General features: G+C 39.5%; 1 protein-coding gene and 1 non-coding gene across 2 annotated transcripts; one reads left to right on the forward strand and one right to left on the reverse strand.

Moving 5' to 3' along the window:
* The first annotated feature begins 16,272 nt into the window (after positions 1-16,272).
* LOC149225367 (U6 spliceosomal RNA) lies at positions 16,273-16,374 on the forward strand. The gene has a single exon (XR_016248502.1). It is a non-coding gene; the product is annotated as a U6 spliceosomal RNA (small nuclear RNA).
* A 325-nt stretch (positions 16,375-16,699) lies between these two features.
* Positions 16,700-17,644, reverse strand: LOC149225368 (pathogenesis-related protein PR-4-like). The gene is made up of 2 exons (XM_089377070.1): positions 17,128-17,644; positions 16,700-17,041 (listed from the first exon to the last, which is right to left on the reverse strand). Exons 1-2 carry the CDS (start codon positions 17,407-17,409, stop codon positions 16,877-16,879), a joined length of 447 nt encoding a protein of 148 aa, XP_089233196.1. The 5' UTR covers positions 17,410-17,644; the 3' UTR covers positions 16,700-16,876.
* Between the last annotated feature and the right edge of the window lie 5,862 nt (positions 17,645-23,506).

Genomic DNA, 23,506 nt, shown 5'->3' on the forward strand with positions numbered 1-23,506 from the left:
GGCGCAAGAGACATAAAACAATAGTGGGACCCAGGGACAAGCTGTTTAAGTGGCTGACTTATCCTCTGAGGGTTCTATTGATGATGTTGGATGTTTTTATGTTTTGTTTCCATCGGTTCCACTTCCTTAATGTGACTTAGGAGGTCGAATCATATCATAGTGGCCTCCCGTTGCATGTTTACCCTAGCTGGTCGGTTTCTTGGGTAGATGTGGGAGGAGGGTGTTACAAAGTGGGTTCACCCCTTGGACTGGATGGGCTATGTGTTGGTCATGCATGCATGTCAATTGCATGTGTCTCTTACACTTATATAATTATTGCAATTGCTTGATGTCGGATTAGGGTTGTAATATGGTTATCATGGAGAATTTGTTATTGACTTAATGAAATGTATTTGAAATGAGTATGTGACTAAATTTGTATGGAATATTTGTCGCTTACATGTTGATTTCATGGTATCTACTGACATCCTTGTATGTTAGGTTACATTTTGAATATTTTGATTACATGCATCATTCTTGTAGGTTGGTTACAAGAACTGATCGAGTATGTTCGACTACATGTGGTTGTGCATATTTGTAGTTGGTTTGGAATTGCTTATGCATACTATTGATTGCATGTGGAAATGTGTACAATGGAGTAATGGTTGTTGTCATGCATGAGGTCATAGCATGCATTGTTGATATGGCCTTGCATTGATGACTGGATCCTAGTTAGAGTGATGTTTATGTGTTGATACATTTATTGGTGTATGTCTATATGTTGTTATGATTATGTTATACATGTATCACACTAATTTGGTGATATTTCAGACAAGGTATCCTCACCAAGCTATACTAAGATAAGTTGGTTTATTGTGATTTGGTTTATTTAGCATAGTATGCCTTGCAGGCAGAAATATCAAATGGCTAGCAAGATGGTTGACTATAGAGACTCTCCTTACGAATCCGAAGAGCAATATGGTATTGGGAAACCCTCTGACTTGGCAGTTACATTGCAAAGTTTAAAGGAGAAGATAAGGAGTTGTAAGGAGGATAATGACAGAATCATACAGTCATAGGAAAAGTTAGTAGAGGTGAATGTAGTAATACTTCAAAGCTTGTCGGATTTGCAGTGGCAAGGACCACTACAGATCATTCATGAGTAGGAAGATAAAACTAATGGGGCCTACGGTAGTAGATCACATGGTGGTCATCGATCAGATAGAGGTGATACAGTTAGAAAGTGCAGATTGTTGGACACATTGGAGAGGAGAAGGGATATACACAAGTAAGATTCTAGTTTTCATTCAGATAGGCACTATGATTGTCATTGGTATCATCCTTACAGGAGGAGTGATAGGGGGTATTTTCCAGATGAATTTAAGAAGAATAATTTACCTACTTTTGATGGAGAGATAAATAAATCACAATATTTAGAGGCATGGCTACTTGGTATGAAGAAATTCTTCAGGTTGCATGACTATTCAGAGAACATGAAAGCTAGAGTGGCAACTTTCAGCCTTAAAGGTAAAGAAAATATATGATGGGAAGATGTGAAGAATGTAAGAGATATGGATGAGGAAGAACTGACTTGGAGTGAGTTTGAATGGCTATTCAAGAAGAAGTATTTTTAGGAGAGATACTTCGATGAAAGGGAAAATGAATTTTATGAAATAAAAATGGGATCCATGACAAATGATGAGTACACTAGTAAGTTCTTAGAACTATTGAGGTATGTGCCTTACCTTAAGGAGGAGAACGCTAAGATTCAGAGATTCATTAGTGGACTACCGGTTGCATTCAAAGACATGATTGAATTCAATGAGACTAGATCATTGGAGGAGGCCATTCGAAAACTAAAGAATTTCTATGAACAATCGAAGCACAGAACCGAGACTAAGCCATACTGGAGAGGTAATGTAAAGAACAAAGGAAAATAGGATTAAAAAAAGACCAAGGCCACATGGTACAGATAACAAGGAGAATGTTGCACTGCCTAAGAAGTTAAACGCATCAGATAGAGGATACAGACATCGGCCTCAGGAGCAGAGTAAGGAGCCCGTGCATTGTTGGACTTGTGGCAAAGATCACCTTAGGAGAGATTGTCCACAACACCATAATGGTAGACCTCAGATACTGTGCATAGGAGGCATAGACTGTTGGAGATGTAGGCCAGAGTATTCCTCGTATCTATCCAACCATGGACAACAGGTAGGTAGAGCATCATGCATCTATCATTGATATGGATGGTAATATTTGTGATCAAGTTATTTCTATTTTGACTGACCCTAGATCTAATTATAGCTATGTTAGTCCTAACTTGGTGGATAAGTGTGGTTTGAGTAAGGAATTTCATGTAGAGTATTGGTTAGTTCAGTTGGATACATGTACGAAGAATTGGGTTCATCATTGGGTAAGAGCTTGCGCATTTGACTTAAATGGTATCCCTACGGCAACACATTTGAATAAAATACCATTGGGTTCGTACAATATATTATTGGGCATGGATTGGTTGTATTTACAAAGAACCAAGGTTGACTGCTATGAAAAAGCTATTTAGTGTGTTGATGACAATGGAGAACCAAGAGTCTTGCAAGGTAAGAGGAAATGCACATCATTTAGGATGGTGATAACTATTCAAGAAAAGTGTATCCACAGCAAAGGGTGAAAGATATCTGCAATACATATTTCTAGTGATAAGGGTAAGGAGATTGAGGATGCAAATGTGTTGAACAGGTACCCGATTTTACAGTAGTTCAGGGATGTATTTCCTAAGGACATTACGTAGTTTCCACCACATATGGAGGTAGACTTTTCTATTGAGTTAGTGCCAGGGGTAGCTCCAGCATCGAAAGCACCTTACAGGATGAGCACACCTGAGTTGGTTGAGTTAAAGTTGCAGCTGAAGGAAAGTTGGGCGAGGGGTACATTAGGCCACGTGTATCACATTAGGGTGCATCGGTATTGTTTGTGAGGAAGAAGGATGGTACCCTCAGATTATGCATTGATTACAGGCAGTTAAACAAAGTGACTATCAAGAATATATACCATTTTCTGAGGATTGATGACTTGTTCGATCAGCTGAAGGGAGCAATAGTGTTCTCGAAGATGGACATGAGATCTAGATACCATTAGGTACACATCAAAGAGGAGAATAAATACAAGACTACATTCAGGACTAGGTATGGGCATTATGAGTTTGTTGTTGTTCCACTTGGCTTAACTAATGCTCTAGCTACATTCATGTGTTTGATGAATAATGTGTTGCATCCATATTTGGATATGTTTTTTATTGTGTTCATTGATGATATACTAGTATATTCTAGAAATGAGGAAGATCATGCAAAGCACTTAGTAGCAGTGTTGAGGTTGCTGAGAGAGCATCAATTGTATGCTCAACTAAGCAAATGTAGTTTCTTTTAGACAGAGGTACATTACTTGGGACATGTTGTCTCCAAGGAAGGCATTGCAGTAGATCCAAAGAAGATAAGGGCCATCATGGAGTGGGTAGCTCCTAAGAATGTGGATTAAGTGAGATCTTTCATGGGTTTGGTAGGTTATTATAGGAGGTTCATCAGGAACTTCTCACAAATTTATTATTCCATTATATCCTTGCAAAGGAAAGGTAAGAATTTCGAATGGATTGAGGAGTGTGAGGCTAGCTTTGAGCAACTTAAGCAGTCGCTGACACATGCACTAGTACTACAAATTGTAGATCTGAGCAAAGAGTTTGTAGTATGTACATATGCTTGCAAGAGAGGGCTTGGTGGAGTCCTTATGTAGGATGGAAAGGTGGGCTGTTATGAGTCCCAGAAACTAAACGAGCATGAGCAGAACTATCCCACGCATGATCTCAAGTTAGGAACGATTATACATGCACTGAAGATGTGGAGGCACTACCTTGTAAGGTGGTTTGTGCTTATGAGTGATCAAATTGGGTTGAGGTATTTGTTTGACCAACCGAATCTAAATTCCAGGTAGGCTAGATGGTTGGCCACGATCAACGAGTTTGATTTCGAGATCAAGTACATCAAAGGAAAGGAGAACAAAGTGATAGATGCTCTTAGCAGATAGGTATAGGTGAATCACTTAGCAGCTATGAGCTCTTATGGGAAATATTTATAGGACAAGATCTTGCACACAAGCCAACATGATGTCAGATATATGGAGATTGTTGCAGTAGAGTACAGGTATAGGTACAAGTGATGGCACAGGTACAGGTATAGGTAGTGGTACAAATGCAGGTGCAGGTACAGGTGCACAGGACTTGGACTATTGTCTTGCAACAGATGGATTGGTCAGGTTACGAAATAGGATATATGTGTCGGACGACAGTGATCTCAAGAAGGTGATCCTGAGGGAGTTTCATATGAAACCATATTCAGGTCACCCAAGTCACCAAAAGACACTGACCGCAGTGAAGAGATCTTACTATTAGCCAAACTTGAAGAGGGATGTAGCAGATTTTGTGGTTAGATGTTTTGATTGTCAGCGAGTGAAGATAGAGTGCAAACATCGAGGTGGACTGCTACAACCAATCATGATTCCGGAGTGGAAATGGGAGGTAATTTCCATGGATTTCATCACAGGGTTGCCAAAGACAGTGAACCAACATGATTCCATCATGGTCATTGTGGACAGGTTAACAAAGGTTGCACACTTTGTTCCAGTAAAGTCTACATTCTCAGCTAGTGATGTGACATATGTATTCATTCGAGATGTGGTTAGACTACATGGTGTTCCAAAGAAGATTGTATCAGATAGGGATGCGAAGTTCACTTCCAAGATTTGGAAGGAGATATTTGCAGGTTTGGGCATAAAGTTGGCCTTCAACACAATTTATCATTCACAGATAGATGGAAAAATAGAGAGGGTCAACAGGATATGGGAGGACATGTTAAGGATGTATGTGATGCTTCAACAAAGGAAGTTGGAAGAGTATCTCCCTTTGGTAGAGTTCAAATACAACAATGGTTATCAAGAGTCACTAAGGATGAGTCCTTTTGAGGCATTGTATGTGCGGAGTTGTAACACACCCATTAGTTGGAGCGATCTGGTTAGCTGAGTATTGATTCGACCAGATATGTTGTTAGACATGGAGCAGGAGATGCACGTGATCAAGAAGAATCTCAAGAAAACATAGGATATGTAGAAGAGTTATGCAGACATGAACAAGTTGTTCAAGGAGTTCCAGGTTGGGGAACAGGTGTACTTGCGCATCAAACCGAAGAAGAGATCCTTGTGGATTGGATCATGTGCCAAGTTGGCACCACGGTTTTGTGGACCGTTCAGTATCATTGAGAGGATTGGGCCAGTAGCCTATCGACTTGCACTACCTCCGATAGTGAAAGTCCATGATGTTTTCCATGTCTCATTTCTTAAGAAGTATGTTAAAGATGTTGATCATGTGATTGACTGCTCTATATTGCAAGTGGAACCAGATGGAGAATTCCAGTCAGAGCTTTAGGGTATATTGTAGAAAAAAGTGATCATGCTTCAGAACTGAACAATAAAGCAAGTTAAAGTGCAATGGAAGCACTTTGGGCCTGATGAAGCTACACGGGAGATGACAGATCAGATGTGGGATATGTATCCTTCCTTGTTTTCTAGTTGAGGCAAAGCAGATTGATATGGTGGTTTGGTGATTGCTTATGGTGGTTTAGTATATGCTTATGATGGCTTGGTATATGCTTCATGGTCGTTTAGTATTTGCTTTATGTTGGTTTAGCATATGCTTTATGGTGATCGATATATGGTTTATGATGGTTGATATATGATATATGATGTTTTGATATATATGCTTAGATATGTTGCTAGTATATGTTTGATATATGTTTTGATATATGATTTGGCATATGTTTTGGTATATATATTTTGATGATGTTGTTATATGTACACTCGTGTATGGATGTAAATACCATATTGAATTGTGTTATAAAGCTCCACTATGTGGTATGTGTGTTACATTATTATGCTATCATGTGGCTATATTATCATGATGTTATGATGTCATATGGATTGGCACTCAGTAGGATGATCATTGTAAATACCATAATGAGTTGTGTTACAAATATCCACTATGTGGTATGTTGTCATGATCTTTTGCCTTGAACAGATATTTCATTGTAAATACTGCATCGAGCTATGTTATAAAGCTCCATAAGAAGTATGTCTTCTTTCAGTAGGTTGCTGAGGTATATGTGTGATTGAAAACCAAGGATGGTGTCCCCCGGGGGAGGGTTCTATAACAACCCTGGTGAAAATTCTAGGTAATAAATGTTAAAAAAAATAACCATGAATGACTTGGACACTTATTCCAAGATGAATGTTAGGCAAGACATCCCAAGGGGTGTTCATTTGGTTGTTTATGGATGAGGAAACTAGCAAAGGCAATGGCTAAGGCATTAAAAGGCATTTTTGGCACATTTATTTATGAAAATAATGGAAAGTTGGAGGTAAATGAGGTGAAAGGTCACAGGTTTCATTCGAGGAGGAAAACGAAGTAAAATAATGGAAAATAAAGAAAATAGAGGCCTCATTCATAAAAAGGCCTCTGAGGATCAGTTGGTAACATTTTGTCAGTTCAGTGTTAGAGCTCTCTCTCATTTTCTCTCTTTCTCTCATACTCTTGGATACTTAGAGATTTCTTGGAGCACTCTTGGAGGGTGTGGCATACTTGGATTTTTAGAGCAAGAGAGCAAAGGAGGAGGAGGAAAGCACAAGAATGCATCGACTTCAACAACTACATCAGATTTACTTGTAGGTATGGAGTTGCATGTATGATTTATTCACTATTTTTTGCATGCATGGCATACGCATGTGGTTTCTTAGTGGTGATCTATCATTGGCATGGAGGATTTCCTGGGTTGACAATGGATTGCCTAGCCTTGCCATTTGTTAGATATCCATGGTGATTGTGGTTTTACTTTCATTGCTTGTTTTTGGTTGGTTCTCATGTTTCCTTAGCTTGGGTTGAGTTACTAGTCCTTGAGCCTTGGTTAGAAAAATGCTCTAGAGCCTTGTACCAACTAGGGTTGAGTTACTAGTCCTGGAGCCTTGGTTTGAAAAATGCTCTGGAGCCCTATACTAGCTTGGGTTGAGTTACTAGTCTTTGAGCCTTGGTTGGACAAACTCTCTGGAGCCCTTAATGGGTTGAGTTACTAGTCCTGGAGCCTTGGTTGGACAAATTCTCTAGAGCCCTGTACCAGCTTGGATTGAGTTATTAGTCCTAGAGCCTTGGCTGGACAAACTCTCTAGAGCCCTGAAAGGATTTGATAGAGATCGATTTGATGATGGTTTTGTGATGTTCAACCATGAGATGGAATCATTGTTTGATGGGTTGAGGTGGATGGCCTCTGGAAGCCCTGGATGAGTTTTGATTGATGTGTTTTAGGACATCCCACATTCATGCTTGGAATATGGCATGGGGGTGAATGACTGAAGAGAGATTTGGCTCAACCATTCTACATTCGAGTGGAACGTGGTAGTCCCATCTCCAGCTAATTCATTGGATTAATTAATGAGAAATGATCTCCCTTGATTTCCTTGTGTAAAGGTACTGATGTATTTATGGATTTGATGGTTGTCACGTTTATTGTATTTTCGTTCCTATTATGTTGGTTATATTCACATTTTATGACAATAATTATGTATGGATTTCAGCATGTTTTTACTTATAGGTGAATGGATAATGTGTCTATGACCTAATAGATGATAATAAAGCAAATGGCATGAGGGAACAATGGTTCATAGTGATTCTCAGATAAGTATGAGATCCATACACTTAATTCTGTTGTTTACACCTGTAGGTTACATGTCGACGATATGTTTGACGAAATGCCTATCATGGCTAGTAGGGATCCAGTCAAGGTCTTAAACAAGTATTTGCTTTAATGTTGTCATTTCCATGTTAATTTACCGATCTGAAGATATGATGCAGTTCTGGGCAATGTCTTGGGCTCCAGGCCTGAAAAAGTGGCTCAAATCCTGGATTCGCTAGCATAGCACTGACAATTTTCTCCCGTAGTCGCTAGAAAGAAGGTCCGTGAGAGTGAATTTAGTTTGCGGATCACTCCCTTGCCGATAGCATGAGAGCGACTATGGCCCAAGAGACCTAAAACAACAATGGGACCTAGGGACAGGCTGTCTGAGTGTCTGACTTGTCCTCTAAGGGTTCTGTTGATGATGTTGTATGTATTTATGGTGTCTTTCCATCGGTTCCACTTCCTTAATGTGACTTAGGAGGTTGAATCATATCATAGTGGCTTGTCATCACATGTTTACCCTGGCTAGCCAGTTGCTTGGTTAGATATGGGAGGAGGGTGTCACATTTTTACTCTATTCATACAATTGTTATGTTTTCCTCATGGTTGTCTCTAAGGTTTTGGGTTCATCATATTTCAAACTGTCGGCATAAAAATATGAAAGTCCATTGATGTACCTTTGTATTTTAACATTTTCATCTTTAATAAAATGGGTGTACCTCAATAATTCAACAAATCTCCGACCATACTCTTCCATGGTCATGTGTCCCAATAGTAGCTCGAAAAACTCCTACATTTTTCACTCATAGTATCGTTCTAATAAATATTTCCTTTGAAAATACTCCTTAAATTTTCTCCACATGATTCACCTTTCATCCAGGTGTTTGACTGTCTTGAGTTATTCCCACTAGAGGTTATCCTACCCTTCAGATGATATATGGCCACTCTAGCCTCTAAATTCAAGGAATAATCGAAGAGTTGAAGATATTTTCTCATTTCTAGCAACCAAGTTTTTGTTTCTCCCCCTTTCTTGTTTTTCCCACTAAAAGTAGGTGGCTTAATTTTCCTCAGCTCCCCTCACAAATTTTCTCTATCTAGTTTTCTAGTTGACTTCCTTATTAGCAACACACTAGGGTTGCCCCTAGACTCTGATGTGGAATAAGCCCTTTTACTGGTCCTCACTACTATGTGGTGGTGTTCATGGGCATCACTTTTGGAATGTCTTGAACTCCCAGTTCCCCTTTCTCTAGTTTGTCCACTATGCACATTTGCTAACCTCGACTCACTCGGTTGGCCCAATTCTTTCTTAATATTTCTTAGAATTTGCAAAATTTGGTTATTAATCTGTTGGTTCTCTTTCATCATCTTTTCATTTCAACTTTGTAGCTGAGCACTTCCAATTTGAGACTTTTTATGGTTTGTTTCAAAACTTCATCCTCCAGTTGGTTTATTCCATGACCATTATATTTAGTTTCATTATTACTCAAGCTTATATTTACAACCTCGAATGATTCCTCATCACTGTAAGGTCCTTGAGAATCTTTTGGTATCTTGTCAACCATTAGGCAAATATTCTTGAAATTCCATTAGTATATTTCCTTGCAAATTTCACCCAAAATTATTGTTGAATTAAAAAATTTGGGTTTACTGGGCCGTCTCCCTCATCAATAACTTTCTATTGACTATCTACTTGTCCTATTCTGATACTCGAGCTGAGAATTATACCCTCAAAAAGTTTGCAGTTTGTTTGATTGTTTTGTCCCTTGAAATTTTCATGTAGCTTTCTTTTAGATTTTTCAAGAATGTTTGACCACAAACCAAATTTATGGGTGCATAGTTAGTTTCTACCTATAATTAGCTTTCCAACAACTGGTCATATACCCAAATCTGATTTACGAGCTATAATTTATGGTCTTTGGAAGATTAACTAATTTTTCCCAATTCTTTCATTCCTGAAAAATCAAATTTTGCTTGCACTCAACAAGCCTGTACTACTTGGTAACTAACTGTACTTTGCAATATACGAACCATTTTTCCTACTTCCTATGATTCTCTATCATTAACTACCCTCCTTAGTCTTTCTCAAGTTTCTCATTGGAAGTGAAGTGACTTTTCTAACTCATTCTTACACATCTCCCACATGCCATCCTCTTTGTCTAACAAACCCCAAGTGTCCATTTTCGTATATTCATTTTTTTAAAACTATATAAAACTTTATATAATTTAAAGTTTTATTGTTATTATTCTCATATTAGTAATTAAATCTAATACAAAGTTAATATATAATTAATTATTTATAACTCAATATAATTCTTTAATTAAAAATAAAACAACAATATAATTAAAATTATAAAACAATATACTACAAAATCAACAATAAAACACAATATAATAAAAAATTATATAATAAAACTATATAAAAATATATCTTAAAGCAAAAAACAATTACCTTTAAAAACATATAAATTATAAATAAAATTGATTAAACTATTGGCCCCACCCCACGATATTATATAGTGTGAACTCAATAACTTCATTTTATTTATTTATAAATAGTTCAACCACTCTTATATATATATATATATATATATATATATATATATATATATATATATATACCACGCATCCCAAATTCGACGGGTCCCACCCATACACATATTAATCCCTGGGACTTATACAAACTCACCATGTCTCATTGTTGCAATTTGGTGCTCCCCACCATTACATTAAATGCGTGTAGTTTCCCAGTGGATCCTCGCCCACTAAAATAGTGGAGTCGTCACAAGCGACTTCGACAAGGTATAGTGCATGGGTTTTATGAGGGGTGACCCCTTGGAATGGGTGGAAAGCAGGGAAAATTTTAAGAACCACCCTAAATTTATATGTATAATAAATGGGCTAATCCCCATGATACATAGGAAAAATGGGACATGATTTTATCAATAATATAATATGTATATATAATTTTTTTGGCGAATCTCTCACCATATTATATTATCTTGTACAGTGATGGAGAATCTTTCACTGAATTATAAAATCTTGTAAGATCTTGGCAAATCTTTTACTGAATAATAAAACATTGTGAAGTCTTGGGGAATATTTTGTTAAAGTATGAAACCATATATGATTATAAGAAAACATATTCATTCAACTGTAATATACTAACATACATGTTTGGAAAAAAGAAACATAATTTTCTCTTCCTACAAACAATGTTCCAAGTTTCAGTGGCCGTGTTTGTCAAGGTTCTTACAATACACTCTTTCATATCCTTCTATTAGTTTTGATAATATTCCACAACAAAGTTCTTGTAGGTGTTGATAATGACAACGAGTTCTGTCAATGCAGGAGAGATTCATCTTTTCTCTACAACTTTTGTCAACCTACCACTTTTTTCAAGTTATCAAATTTCTTTCTTATTCCATAGACTCCAACTGCGAGATAAAAAAAAACACATCAAGTTTGTTTACCCCAACACGCCAACAAGTAGCAAGCCCCAACTATATTATATAAGAAAGTATTAGGGATCCCAAAGGCTTGAAGGGGATCTAATTGAAAGAAGTGACCATTGTGAGAATCCTTCCAATCAATATATGAATATATAAATGTAGATTTATTATTATTTTAATTGGAAATATTCAATTAAATAATAAAATTTAATTACGTCTCTCCCAATCTAAATTGCTTATTAACATAATTCACTACCCTCATTAGGACAAACTAAGAATAACACAGAAGATGAAAGGTTGTACAAACCAGCTTATTTTTCAAACAACTAATCCAATATCAGTACCTAAACTTTTTCATGAAGATATCATATTGAGAATGTTTGAAAAATTGTGAGAAATCTTCTGCGAGGGTGATGCGGAAAGAGTGATAAGGTTTCATTGTTTTGAATTTTTTTTTTTTTTAAATCAGAAAAAGTTAAAAACCAATATTAATGGAGATATTGGTATTTTTTACTAAATTTTGTGAAGTGACTAAATGTAGCTTTAACCATTCACCTTAAGATGTTTTTACAATATAATTTCCTAAGTCTATTTAATATATTTATTATCATAAAAACCAACCTATATACATCTTAACTCCACATCTACCACTCTTAGGGGGATGATATCTATTTATCCCTCTGAGCACTTGGTAGACCCAGAATTAAGATGGATCTAAGATGATAGAATTTCCCCTTTAAATAGTCTATGCTCACATGAATACCATGGTATTACCATGGGTCAATAGCATGGGTTATCATAAACTTGGAGCTTAAAAAGTACTATTAGTAATTTATAAAATTTAATAAAATTAATAATTGATTTTTATTTTATTTTTTATTTTAACCAAGTTAAAATGTTTAACATACATTAAATTACAACATCCATTTTTACTCTTGATCCACCAAGGCCCGAGAGGGATCAAATATGTTTTCACTCTATGCTAGTTTGCATATCACGATATTTGATCCCTCTCGGGGCTTAGTAGATCCAGAGTAAAGATGGATCTATGCTGGTTTAATTCCCCCATTTAATTAGGCTACATTCCACGTGAATACCATGGGTCAATACCATGTGCCATTTTTATTTTTATTAATACTAATATTAGGGTTAATAATGTTTTTTTGCATGGTATTAATAATAATCTAGCCCAGGGTATTTGACCCATAGTATTTTTCCCATAGGTTTCACCTAAATATAACACATTTTTTGAGATATAAGGTGACTTATGGAGTAAATATAAAAAAATGTTTTATTTGTTTACCATACCTCTCGTTTATTTATATTTTTATTAATTTATCATACCTCTTTTACAAATATGGTATTTGGCCCATAGGATTCACTTAAATAAAACCTCTTTTTTGAGCCTTTATAAATAGAAAGAGGGTTATGGAATAAATATAAAAAGAGGTTTTATTTATTTACCATACCTCCACTTTATTTATATTTGTTTACACCCTTGCATGTATATAAGGTGACTTATGGAGTAAATATAAAAAATGTTTTATTTATTTACCATACCTCTCATTTATTTATATTTTTATTAATTTACCATACCTCTTTTATAAATATGGTATTTGGCCCATAGGATTCACTTAAATAAAACCAATTCTTGAAAATTAGGGCGAATGGAAGGTTGTAACTCCTAATTTCAAGGGCTAAATTTACCTTTTCTACCCTCTCCTTTAAAATAAGGTGGGTTATTTGAGGTGATTTGTAAAAATGTACTATGATACAAAATATTCGCCCACTAAAAATTTAAAGCCCCTTAATTTCGCCAAAGGGCGAACATTCGCCCCTAAAATTTTCCATGGTGGAAAGACGAACCCACCGATCGCTCGATCAATGACTCATATTTATTTCGATAGCCTCCATCACCTCTTTTGAAACCACTGCAATGGGCGTCAGAGAATGTAGATTTGGTTTCCCGAAACCACTTACGGGTTCTGCTGATGGGAGCACGACAACAGCTAGGGCCCCTTCCTCGGGCCTCCCTCCCCAGTGTTGGTCTACCACTTCCTCCCGTTGTGCTTCCTCTTAGCGCTTCCATGCCTGCTCCCCTTGTACCTCCAGGGGTGATCCTCTGAGGCACATAGTGTGAGCTCAATAACTTCATTTTATTTATTTATAAATAGTTCAACCACTCTTATATATATATATATATATATATATATGTGTGTGTGTGTGTGTGTGTGTGTGTACATACATATATATATATGCCACACACCGCAAATTCGATGGGTGCTACCCATACACATATTAATCCTTGGGATTTATATAAACTCACCACGTTGCACTGTTGCAACCTGGTGCTCCCCACCATTTCATAAAATGCATGTAGTTTCTTGGCGGATACTCACCCACTAAAATAGTGGAGTCATCACAAGCGACTCCAACAAGGTATAGTGCACAGGTTTTACGAGGGGCTGACCCCTCGGAATGGGCGGAAATATGAACCCATTGATTGCTTGATCGACGACTCATATTTATTTCGACACCCTCCATCACCTCTTTTGAAACCACTGGAAGGGGTATCGGAGAATGCGGTTTTGGTTTCTCAAAACCACTTACGAGTTCCACTGATGGGAGCATGACGATAGCTAGGTCCCCTTTCTCGGGCCTCCCTCCCTAGTGTCGGCCTGCCATGTCCTCTTATTGTGCTTCCTCCTAGCGCTTCCATGCGTGTTCCCCTTGTACCTTTGGGGGCGAACCTCTGAGACACATAATCTCGGGCCCCACCACCTTGGCACTCTCCTTGACTATAACTCCTTACTCCTATGGGACACGTCATCATGATCCCATCATCTCGACGATTCTCCTTATGTGCTTCTCTTGCACCCCGGGATGAGATGTCGTGAGGGCTCCGCTTTCGGTCAATGGGAAAACTCTCTGTCTCCATGTTGTAGGCATAGCTAACCCAACCACTCCTTTAATTTGCTGATAATTTCAAGCTTCCAGGATGTAGCCTCCAGGGCACGTCACCCCTCCATTCGTCCAACTGCAACACGATGAAATCTCGACACTGAATCCATGGCCTCGATGACAAGCTCTTGCCAGACCCTTTGGACATTACTTTATTTCCAACGTAATACACCCTCTATACAAATTATAATCTTATATCATTGTATTTATACATACAAACATATATAAATTTATTTATACTCATATGTGTAATGCCCCTTTGAAGTAATTTTCACACTTCAAAATTTTCATAAATAAGCGTTACTCATTTCATTTAATATATTTATATATATATATATATATATTTATTAAATCAAATAAAACTTGGTACATGCGGTGACATTCTTACACAATATTTGACATTTTGGGGCAAAATTTTTTAGTGATTCTTCTTCAAGATTTTCTCTCAATCTGCACTTATCTCCTAAATCCTTCTTAAGCACCTACACTCTTTGCTCGACAGATTTTAATCACATACCCTTAGTGTGACTTTCACCAAATAGTTGTTAAGCAATCACCACTATGTATTTCATCAAACATTTAGTGAGCAACCTGCAACTTCCTATTTTTCCTTTAATTATGGCCCATTCAAGCCTAATTTTGTAAACTGGGTTCTGATACCAATCTGTAGTGTTCCCGACCCTCAACTAGGCAACACCACTATATCCAATGTTGCATTATTAAAATTAAATAAAATGAAAAAGTACTCATACATGATTTGGGCATGATTTATAACTTGAACCGGGCTGGTATGATTACTATGAATGAAACATTACATGCCATCGTGCAATATTTTTCACATATAAATCACAGAAGTACAATAAACAAGGGAATTAAATGTACATTAATAGCCATTAACTGGAACCCATGAAACAAGGGTTTTAACATAATACATTAAATAACATGTCATTCATATATATATATATATATATACAGTCTTCCATAAGCATTTAAGAACTTATTTGCAAATGAACATCGATTAGTTGTGAGCCCTCCATGTTCCACCCAACAATAGACCTGATGGTTCATAAGCTCAACCATTGGGTCACCCCCAAGCTCAGACAACAACTGCAAGGGAAACAATATTCAAAACAATATCCATAGCTCCATGACCAAGGCGCCAATCCAATAGTCACGCTACTCCAAGGCTCTAGACTCAAGGCTAATTGCCAAGGTGTCAACCTAGCAATTGTGTTTCTCCACAACTCTAGGAAACCTCCAAGCCACAAACCTGACATCGAGTTCCCACCAGAACTCCATGGTCATCAAGCCATAAAAATGGTCTATAAACCCTCGAAGCACCAAGCTCCCAGAGCCAACATTGAGGCTCACATCATAAACATGATGCATCAATATGGCATAGTTAACTTAATAACCGTGCCTCGAGCAGTTAAGGGTCCAACCCCAGGACTCACTAGCCATTAGTCAGTCTTAGAGTCCACTCCAGGACTCACTGACTAATTCCCCCCTCCATCCATCCCTCGTTGAATCAATGAATTTGCAGGCAAACATAATCTTTTATAATTGCATGGTCCTAACTAGCCAAGTGGCACTCACTGGTGCCGTGCGGGCCTGAAGGCGAACTTTTCGCCGAAAGAACACAACCATCACCTTTTCATTTGGAGTTGCGCCCCCCATACTCTTTTCGTGGAGTGGGCTCTGTAGCTAGCTTTATTTTATTAATATTTAAGGATATATACATTTACAATATTTATAATATTCACATCATGGCTCCTCTAGCCACTTAGCAAAGTCAACGTATCAATATCTTTACAACTACATAGGCACACAGGCCAATAAAGTATTTTGGCTCACTAGCCTAATATTAAAGGTACATGTATTTACATCATCATAATATGTGGAGGTATTACAAGTGCATTCCTTGGACAAGACCTTTGGACCTTTCATTTCGAGATTGAACAACAACAGTTGGTTGAATCACCCGAGTGAGTTGGACCTAGCTAATGTTGTTTTGCTTCCCTATTCCATATTGGTTGACTCACCCAAGTCAATTAGACCTAGCTAATGTTATTTTGCTTCCCTATTCCCTATTGTGTAGCTTCTCTCCCTACCTATTTTTTGTCTCTTCTGAAACATCTGATAAAATTAGAACCATGCAAAGAATATTAACATGGTCCTGGACAATGATGAAAAATACAAATCTAGAAATGGCCCAATGTTTTAATTTTTTTAATAAAATATATTTACGAACTAAAATTCTACATAATAAAGTAAAATGAATCTTCACAATAAAAAATCTGGTTACATATTTATATATATATATATATATATATATTAAATAATAATAATAATAACTTAATTTTTTTATTTTCAAATTTTAGCAACTTAAAATAAGATATGATGCTTATGAATTGATTTCTATTATTTTTTCTATTATTTACCGTCATTTAATTCAGATAATTGCCCCATTTATACTGTAACCATAAATACATTCCTCAAATTATTTCCCTTAACTGTACGTGCATTTCAAATCACGTAATGGATCCATTGTTTAAATAGCTCATTTTATTTGAACTTAATACAACAAACCAACATTTATTCCATTGCCCATCTTAGCTATATCTAAGCAAAGAAAGTTTATACGTCGAGGCACATAACCAACCTCGCTTTTTATTCTAAACAATATATAGTGCATATAAGGATGATGATCAGTAGACGAATTCCTCAACAATCGACAAAGGTGTATGTAGTATACAGATGGCCAGCATTATATCCTGCTCCGTTACTGTCAATTGCATTAAAAGCCGCGGTTTCAAGATCCAACCCTCCGTTTGAGCACTGGTCCAAAATACGCACTGTTACGCTTTGTTGAGTTGAAGGATTGGTCACCTGATATCAACATTTCCATATCTAAACATCAATTCTTCAACACATGATTACAAATCTCAAATATAGTAATTAACTCGGTCACTTACACTTAAGCACTTCCCGCACAAGGAAGGCCCCATGGGACCGCCAGCTTGGCCACAAAAGGCAGTCCATTTGTACTGGCTGCGCCACTGCAGGGACTGATCAGAGTCATATGTTGCGCAGTAAAGGCCGTCCAGGGCGTAATTATTGGCGGACGGGTTGTAGTCATTGTACGTCGTATACGTGTTGCTCTGCGTTTGTGCTGAAATGCCAGCCACCTGAAATACAGCAACAAGCAGACTGCATAGTGCTAAAACGCTTATCCATCCTGCAACTTTGGAAGCCATTGATATAATATGTTCTTCTCAAAGAGAAAATTTGACGCCTGCTATATGAGAAAATATATGGGCTCTGCCGATCATGGAGTGCGATGGGATTATAAGGCCTGAGCGATGTATTTATATTCGCAAGAGGCTACGCAAATTCAAGCATTAATGTAAGATTCTTCTACCCGGCCTGACTAGAGACTTTAGCGGGTCTATAAAGCCAGCAGCAGGGAAGACCATGAGGGCGGCTAGACCTAGAGGTGCCGACGGAGAGGGTCTAATAAAACCAGCAGGGAAGGCCATGGGGCGGCTAGACCTTGACGTGCGGACGGAGAGCACGTCAAACGGAGTTTTTTGTATTAAAATCGAATACGATCTGGTTGGTGAAGAGGTTATTCATCACAGCCATGTTCCATGACAGATGAGGTTACCGTCTTTTCAAAGTTTGCAATACAATCACATGGTTCTGATGAACGTGGATTGATCTTTATCCACATATACCCAGAATTCCAAACACCTGAGAATTGAAATTTGAGGAAGCACCATTTGTTTGAACTTCTAGAAAAATAGATGAGATTCTAGAATTTTTTGAATAATTGGTACATGCTTGTCTACATTACACGCGTGCTAAGGTCTCGCGAAGCGTCTATGTTGAACTCTGCCAAATAGAATAGAATTTAGGCGGAAGTGGTCATGGCAACGGCTTTGTCCTCTTCGCTAACTCCGCAATCTTCGCTGCTTTCCATAGGGTTTTAAGACGACTCATGGTTTTTAAGTCTTTATTAAAACTAAAATAATGTTACGTTAGCTTTAACGATCGTAGCGATCATGGTTGGTTTTTTTTTTTTTACAGAAACGGTTATGGAGTGTTTATATTCATCTTGGCTTGAATGCCAAAAATCTGATTGTATTGTGGATTTCTTTGTCAGGTTTCAGTCTTTAATAGTAGGGGCATTTTTGGTTGCTGGATGAAATTGTAGTTCTAGAATTGATCCCCATGTGATGTCCTGTTGGCTGAGATTGGAGTAGTCTTTTATATCAGTCAAGCACTCCTTTATGTGGCATTTAATCTTGGCTTCTAAGGCTTTGTGGTTTTGCTTTGTATTTCTAAAGATTCTTCTGTTACGTTCTAGCCATATCTGCCAACAGATAATCTTTGGAAGGACAGCCCATGCCGATTTAATTATCTGGTTTTTAGGAGGTGATCCAGGATATCTGTTTGCCCATTTAGAAAAAAGTTCAATAGTGGAGCAAGGAAGCATGAAATTAGGATCCAAATCTTGGATAAAGGAAGACCAGATCTGCTTGGAGAAGTTACATTCTAGAATTAGATGGAGCGCTGTCTTTGCATTTTCATTGCACAATGAGCAGATGGAGGGACCGTGGAATCCTTTCCTCTGCAAATAGTCATAAGTTAAGATTTTGCCATGACAGAAAAGCCAGGCAAAGAAGTCCACTTTGGGCCATGAAGGCAATCGCCAGACACCTTGCCAAGGAGTTGGGTCAGGGGGGACGTATGGCCTCTCATTCAGTTTGGCATACCCCAAGGAAACGGCGTAACCTCTAGCATTCGGCCCCCAGCCTTTCAAGTCTCTTTTCCTCATGTGCGTGGGCGCCAAGCCATGCAGGAGATCAAGCAACGTGGTCCATTCGGAGGTCAGATGTTCCGGCACCTCAATGCGTTTCCATCCTGCCTGAGTTGTTCCAGCGTGAGATATCCCACAGCATTTGCAATCCCTCTCTGTCCATCCAGCAACACAGCGATCTAATGGAGGCTCTGTCTTCTATTGGATCCTTATTCATGATTTTATCCGTCGAGATGTTGATTTTTTTCCCATTGCCTGGGATCCAGTAGGAGTGCGCAGTAATTAGAGGGGCAGCTTTGGCATATATTTTAAGAAATGACGAGTTGGGCAATTGAATCACGTTTTCTAGACATCTGGATCGAGGTCCTCTGAAATATTTTTTCCAGAGAGCCATTTGGGCCCAGCCAGGTTTGGGTGCAATGATCCTCCAAATAATTTTTGCAGCCATTGCCACATTCTGCTGACAGAGATTTTTGAAATTTAGACCACCCTCCCACAGTGGCTTGGAGATGATTTCCCAACTGACAAGGGGGATCTTTTTTTCATTCTGTTTTCCTCCCTTCCAAAAGAACCTCCGTATGTACTCTTCCATTTTTTTTAGAATGGTTGTCGGAGCGAGAAGCCCAGCGAATTGAAATAAAGGTAGGCTGGTAAGCACAGATTTAATTAAGACTGATTTGCTAGTGGTATTGAGCCAGGAGTAACCCCAGGCTTGAATCTTAGACTTGAATTTTTCTAGCTGAGGGAGCCAATCTTTGCTTGCAGGTCTCTTATGAGATACAGGGAGGCCCAAGTATTTAAAAGAGGACCAAGAAAAGGAGGCTGCAAAACCCAAACATCTAGAAATGGCGGAGAGAAATCTGGGCGTAATATTCCAGCTGAAGATGTGGCATTTGCTCTTATTAACAACGCTGCCTGAGGCCTCACTGAATTCATCTAGAACCACTTTAAATTTTGAGGTAGAGGAGATAGAGGCAGAACCCAAAAGCAGAGTGTCATCCGCAAACAAGGCATGATTAATGTTTTTGGCCCCTATTGCAATACACAGTCCATTAATATCTTGGTCTTGCATCTTTTTGTCTAACAGGAAGCTAAGAACAGAGGCTTGGATGACAAAGAGCAGAGGGGATAGAGGACACCCCTGCCTAAGTCCTCTCGAAGCTTTAAAAAAATCTGTGGCTCTTCTGTTTACAAGAGGAGCAATCCATGGCTCCGAGACTGATCCAGGTGGATATTGGTGGCCACCTGCCAAGTCCACCTGGACCCCCACCATTGTCTTTCTCAGCATTTTCAGTTTCCTTAATTGTAGCACAACTTACTATTTTTAGCAAATTTTCGGGTCCTGAACTTCCGGAGCCGTTTTGAGGCCCTAAACGACGTTTTTTGGGGAATCCGGGGGCAACACGAGTCCATGGAATGGATTGGTGTTGCCTATTCCAACAATGATAGTGCTCGGATAGATCTTTCTAAGGAGCTATTGTACGCGTCAAACGGAGATCATATGCCAAAGTTACGACCCCGGGAAGTTGATGTACCAACTTACCCCCAAACGGGGCCCACAGTTTGGCGTTTCATCTCCTAGGGTTAGGTTTTGGAATGATAAGGGTTTTTCCATTGTTTCTCAACAATAAATAGGCCTTCGAGCCTCATTGTAACACAGTTCAGAGGCATGTAGCCATCACATCTCTTCTCAGAGATAAGCTACCATCGCCCTAGCTAGTTTATTTCCATTTCTGTTTGTAAGCATATTTCAGTATTTTCCATTAATGAAATGAAGTATTATTTCTGCTGCATCTTTGTGTATATGGTTATCTCTGTAATTTGTTGCGTTCCTGTTTAAATCCGGATCAGTGGTATCAGAGCGGTCTGCTTTTTCTCTGTTTTTCTTTGCATGTCCCCAACAAGGTCGGGATATAAGGAGTTAGGGCTTGAACTGGTTAAACCTTTGCAAGACCAACCTCGCAAATCCCGACGGCCTCCCATGGCAGACGAGAAGAAAGACGAGGGGGCAGGAGATCCCATCAAAATCTTGCTCGAAGAAGCGCTCGAGCGACAACGGAACGCGATGATGGACAACTTTGCGCAGATCCTTCAGCGGCTACCCAGAAGCGGCGCATCGGCTTCCAGCAGCTCCTCTGGAAACGCCACACCCTTTAAGGTACAAGTTAATTTTGAAATCCCCATATTTGAGGGTCAGATAGACGCCGATGCTGTAGATAAATGGTTAAATCTGCTAGAGGGTTATTTTTCTGTTCATGAATTTTCGAGTCGGGAAAAGATTGTTTTTGCTCTTCTCAAAGCAACCCCCCACGTCAAGGACTGGTGGGAAACCTACTGCGAGCAGAAGGATGAAAGTACTGGCTCACTATTTTCAGCCGCACCCACCTGGGATTCGTTCCAGGATGCCATCAAGGAGCAGTACTACCCTGTCGGAAGCTATGAGGATGAATACATAAAGTGGACCACGCTGCGGCAGGGAAGGGACCAAGACGTGCCGGAGTTCACCAATCTTTTCCATACCCTTCGCACAAAGTTGGGTATCAAGGATTCGGAGCAACATTTGATACTCAAATACCGTGGCTGCCTGCACAAGTACATCCAGGAAGAAATACAGTTCCTAAACATCCCCTCGCTCGGTGCAGCATACCGGTATGCTGTCAAGGTCGAGCAGAAGTTTAAACAAAAGAAGCGAGACTTTGGATCTGCGAATCCAAAGCAGGGGAAAGGTGCCCCTAAACCACAGAACAAAGGACAAAGCCAAGGTGGGACAGCCCAAGACAACCAGCCGAAGCTGCAAGCAAAGAGCAACGCCGCGAAGCCGAGAAAGGACACTGGAAAATGGTGCGAGTTCCATAGGAGCTCCACTCACAACACAAGTGAGTGTCGGGCCAAGCAGTCACTGGTGGCTGAGCTAAAGGTTTCAGAATCAGATGCATGTTCCGACTCTGAGTCAGAACCCGATAAGGGGTATGAAAAAGGGAAGCAGATCATTGATGCGGATCCCAGCGCCACTGTTGCTACCGCAAAGATCCAGAAAAATGAACCCGAAGATCCAGAGGAGGAGGAGCGTCTCTTCCACTCCCAGATGTGGGTAAAGGGCTCCCCGATACAGTTCATTGTTGATAGCGGGAGTCAAAAGAACCTCATTTCGGCAGAGGTCGTGAAGCGGTTGGGCTTACCGACCACAGCACATCCACAACCATACACCATTGGGTGGCTTCACCAAGGGCGAGATCTTCGCGTGAGCCAGCAGTGTCGCCTTCCATACAACATCAAGCCCTTCACGGATGAGGTATTGTGTGACATTGCTCCCCTTGAAGTTTGTGATGTATTACTAAGACAACCATACTTGTGGAAGCGACATGCTATGTATGAATCAAGGCCCCGTGCTGTTATTATTACATTGGGAAATAAGTTGTTCAGGATACCAGAGGTAGCACCACCTGCCGCCATCTCTTTGATTACTGCAAAACAATGCAGTAAGATCATTTCCAAAACTAGGAAATTTGTTTTCCTGATGATACGCCCTCAAGGGAAGAAGAAGACAGTGGCCGCGGCCTCCAAACGAGGTCCCTCTGCATGGCAGCTACAGATGGACAAGATTGTGGAGGAGTACGAAGACATCTTCACCTCCCCGGCAGGGGTTCCTCTGCACTGTCAAGTCAAGCACTCCATCGATCTGACCCCAGGTGCGCCGCTACCCAATGGACCAATTTATCGGCGCTCCGTTCTGGAGAACAATGAAATCAAGAGGCAGATTCAGGAGCTCCTGCAGAAAGTTCACATCCGTCCGAGTTCTTCACCCTGTGGGAGCCCGATAGTGTTGGTACAGAAGAAGGATGGGACGTGGAGACTCTGTATTGACTATCGGGCGCTGAACAAGATCACTGTCCGTAATAGGTACCCGATCCCGCGGATTGATGACCTCCTAGACCAACTAAAGGGGGCGAAATATTTCAGCAAGATCGATCTGAAGTCAGGATATCACCAGGTACCAATTGAACCCTCAGATGTGTGGAAGACTGCCTTCAAATCCAAGGAGGGCCTCTTCGAATGGTTGGTCATGCGTTTCGGATTGACGAATGCTCTTGCAACCTTTATGAGGCTAATGGATGACATCTTGCGGCCATTCACCAACTCCTTTGTAGTAGTATACTTGGATGACATTCTGATCTTCAGCCAGAGTTGGGAAGAGCACCTCCACCACATCCGACAGGTTCTCCAAACACTGCGGCAACACAAGCTATGTGCCAATTTGGAGAAATGCACTTTTGGCATGACCGAGGTTCAGTATCTGGGATACATCATTGATGAACAGGGGGTGCATGTTGATCCAGCCAAGGTCCAAGTCATTCAGGATTGGCCCTCTCCAACCACTCTAACAGAGCTCCGTAGCTTTCTAGGTCTTGCCAACTTCTACCGCAGGTTTGTGTTGGGATTTTCTCATATTTCTTGGCCCTTGAGTCAAGTCACCAAGGGCGGGGCGAAAGCAAAATTCTTTTGGTCTGAATCTCAACAGAAGGCATTCAGGG

Source organism: Pinus tabuliformis, chromosome J (genome assembly GCF_031772625.1).
Source record: "Pinus tabuliformis cultivar Carrire ecotype Pingquan chromosome J, CPIR1, whole genome shotgun sequence".
In the NCBI taxonomy this organism is placed as follows: Eukaryota; Viridiplantae; Streptophyta; class Pinopsida; order Pinales; family Pinaceae; genus Pinus; species Pinus tabuliformis.

Bases quoted from the DNA above. Each gene is read 5' to 3' on its own strand.
- LOC149225368 (XM_089377070.1), bottom strand. From the start codon at position 17,409: ATGGCTTCCAAAGTTGCAGGATGGATAAGCGTTTTAGCACTATGCAGT. The intron at 17,042-17,127 runs GTAAGTGACCGA...TGTTGATATCAG, and splicing joins TGTGCGGGAAGTGCTTAAGT to GTGACCAATCCTTCAACTCA.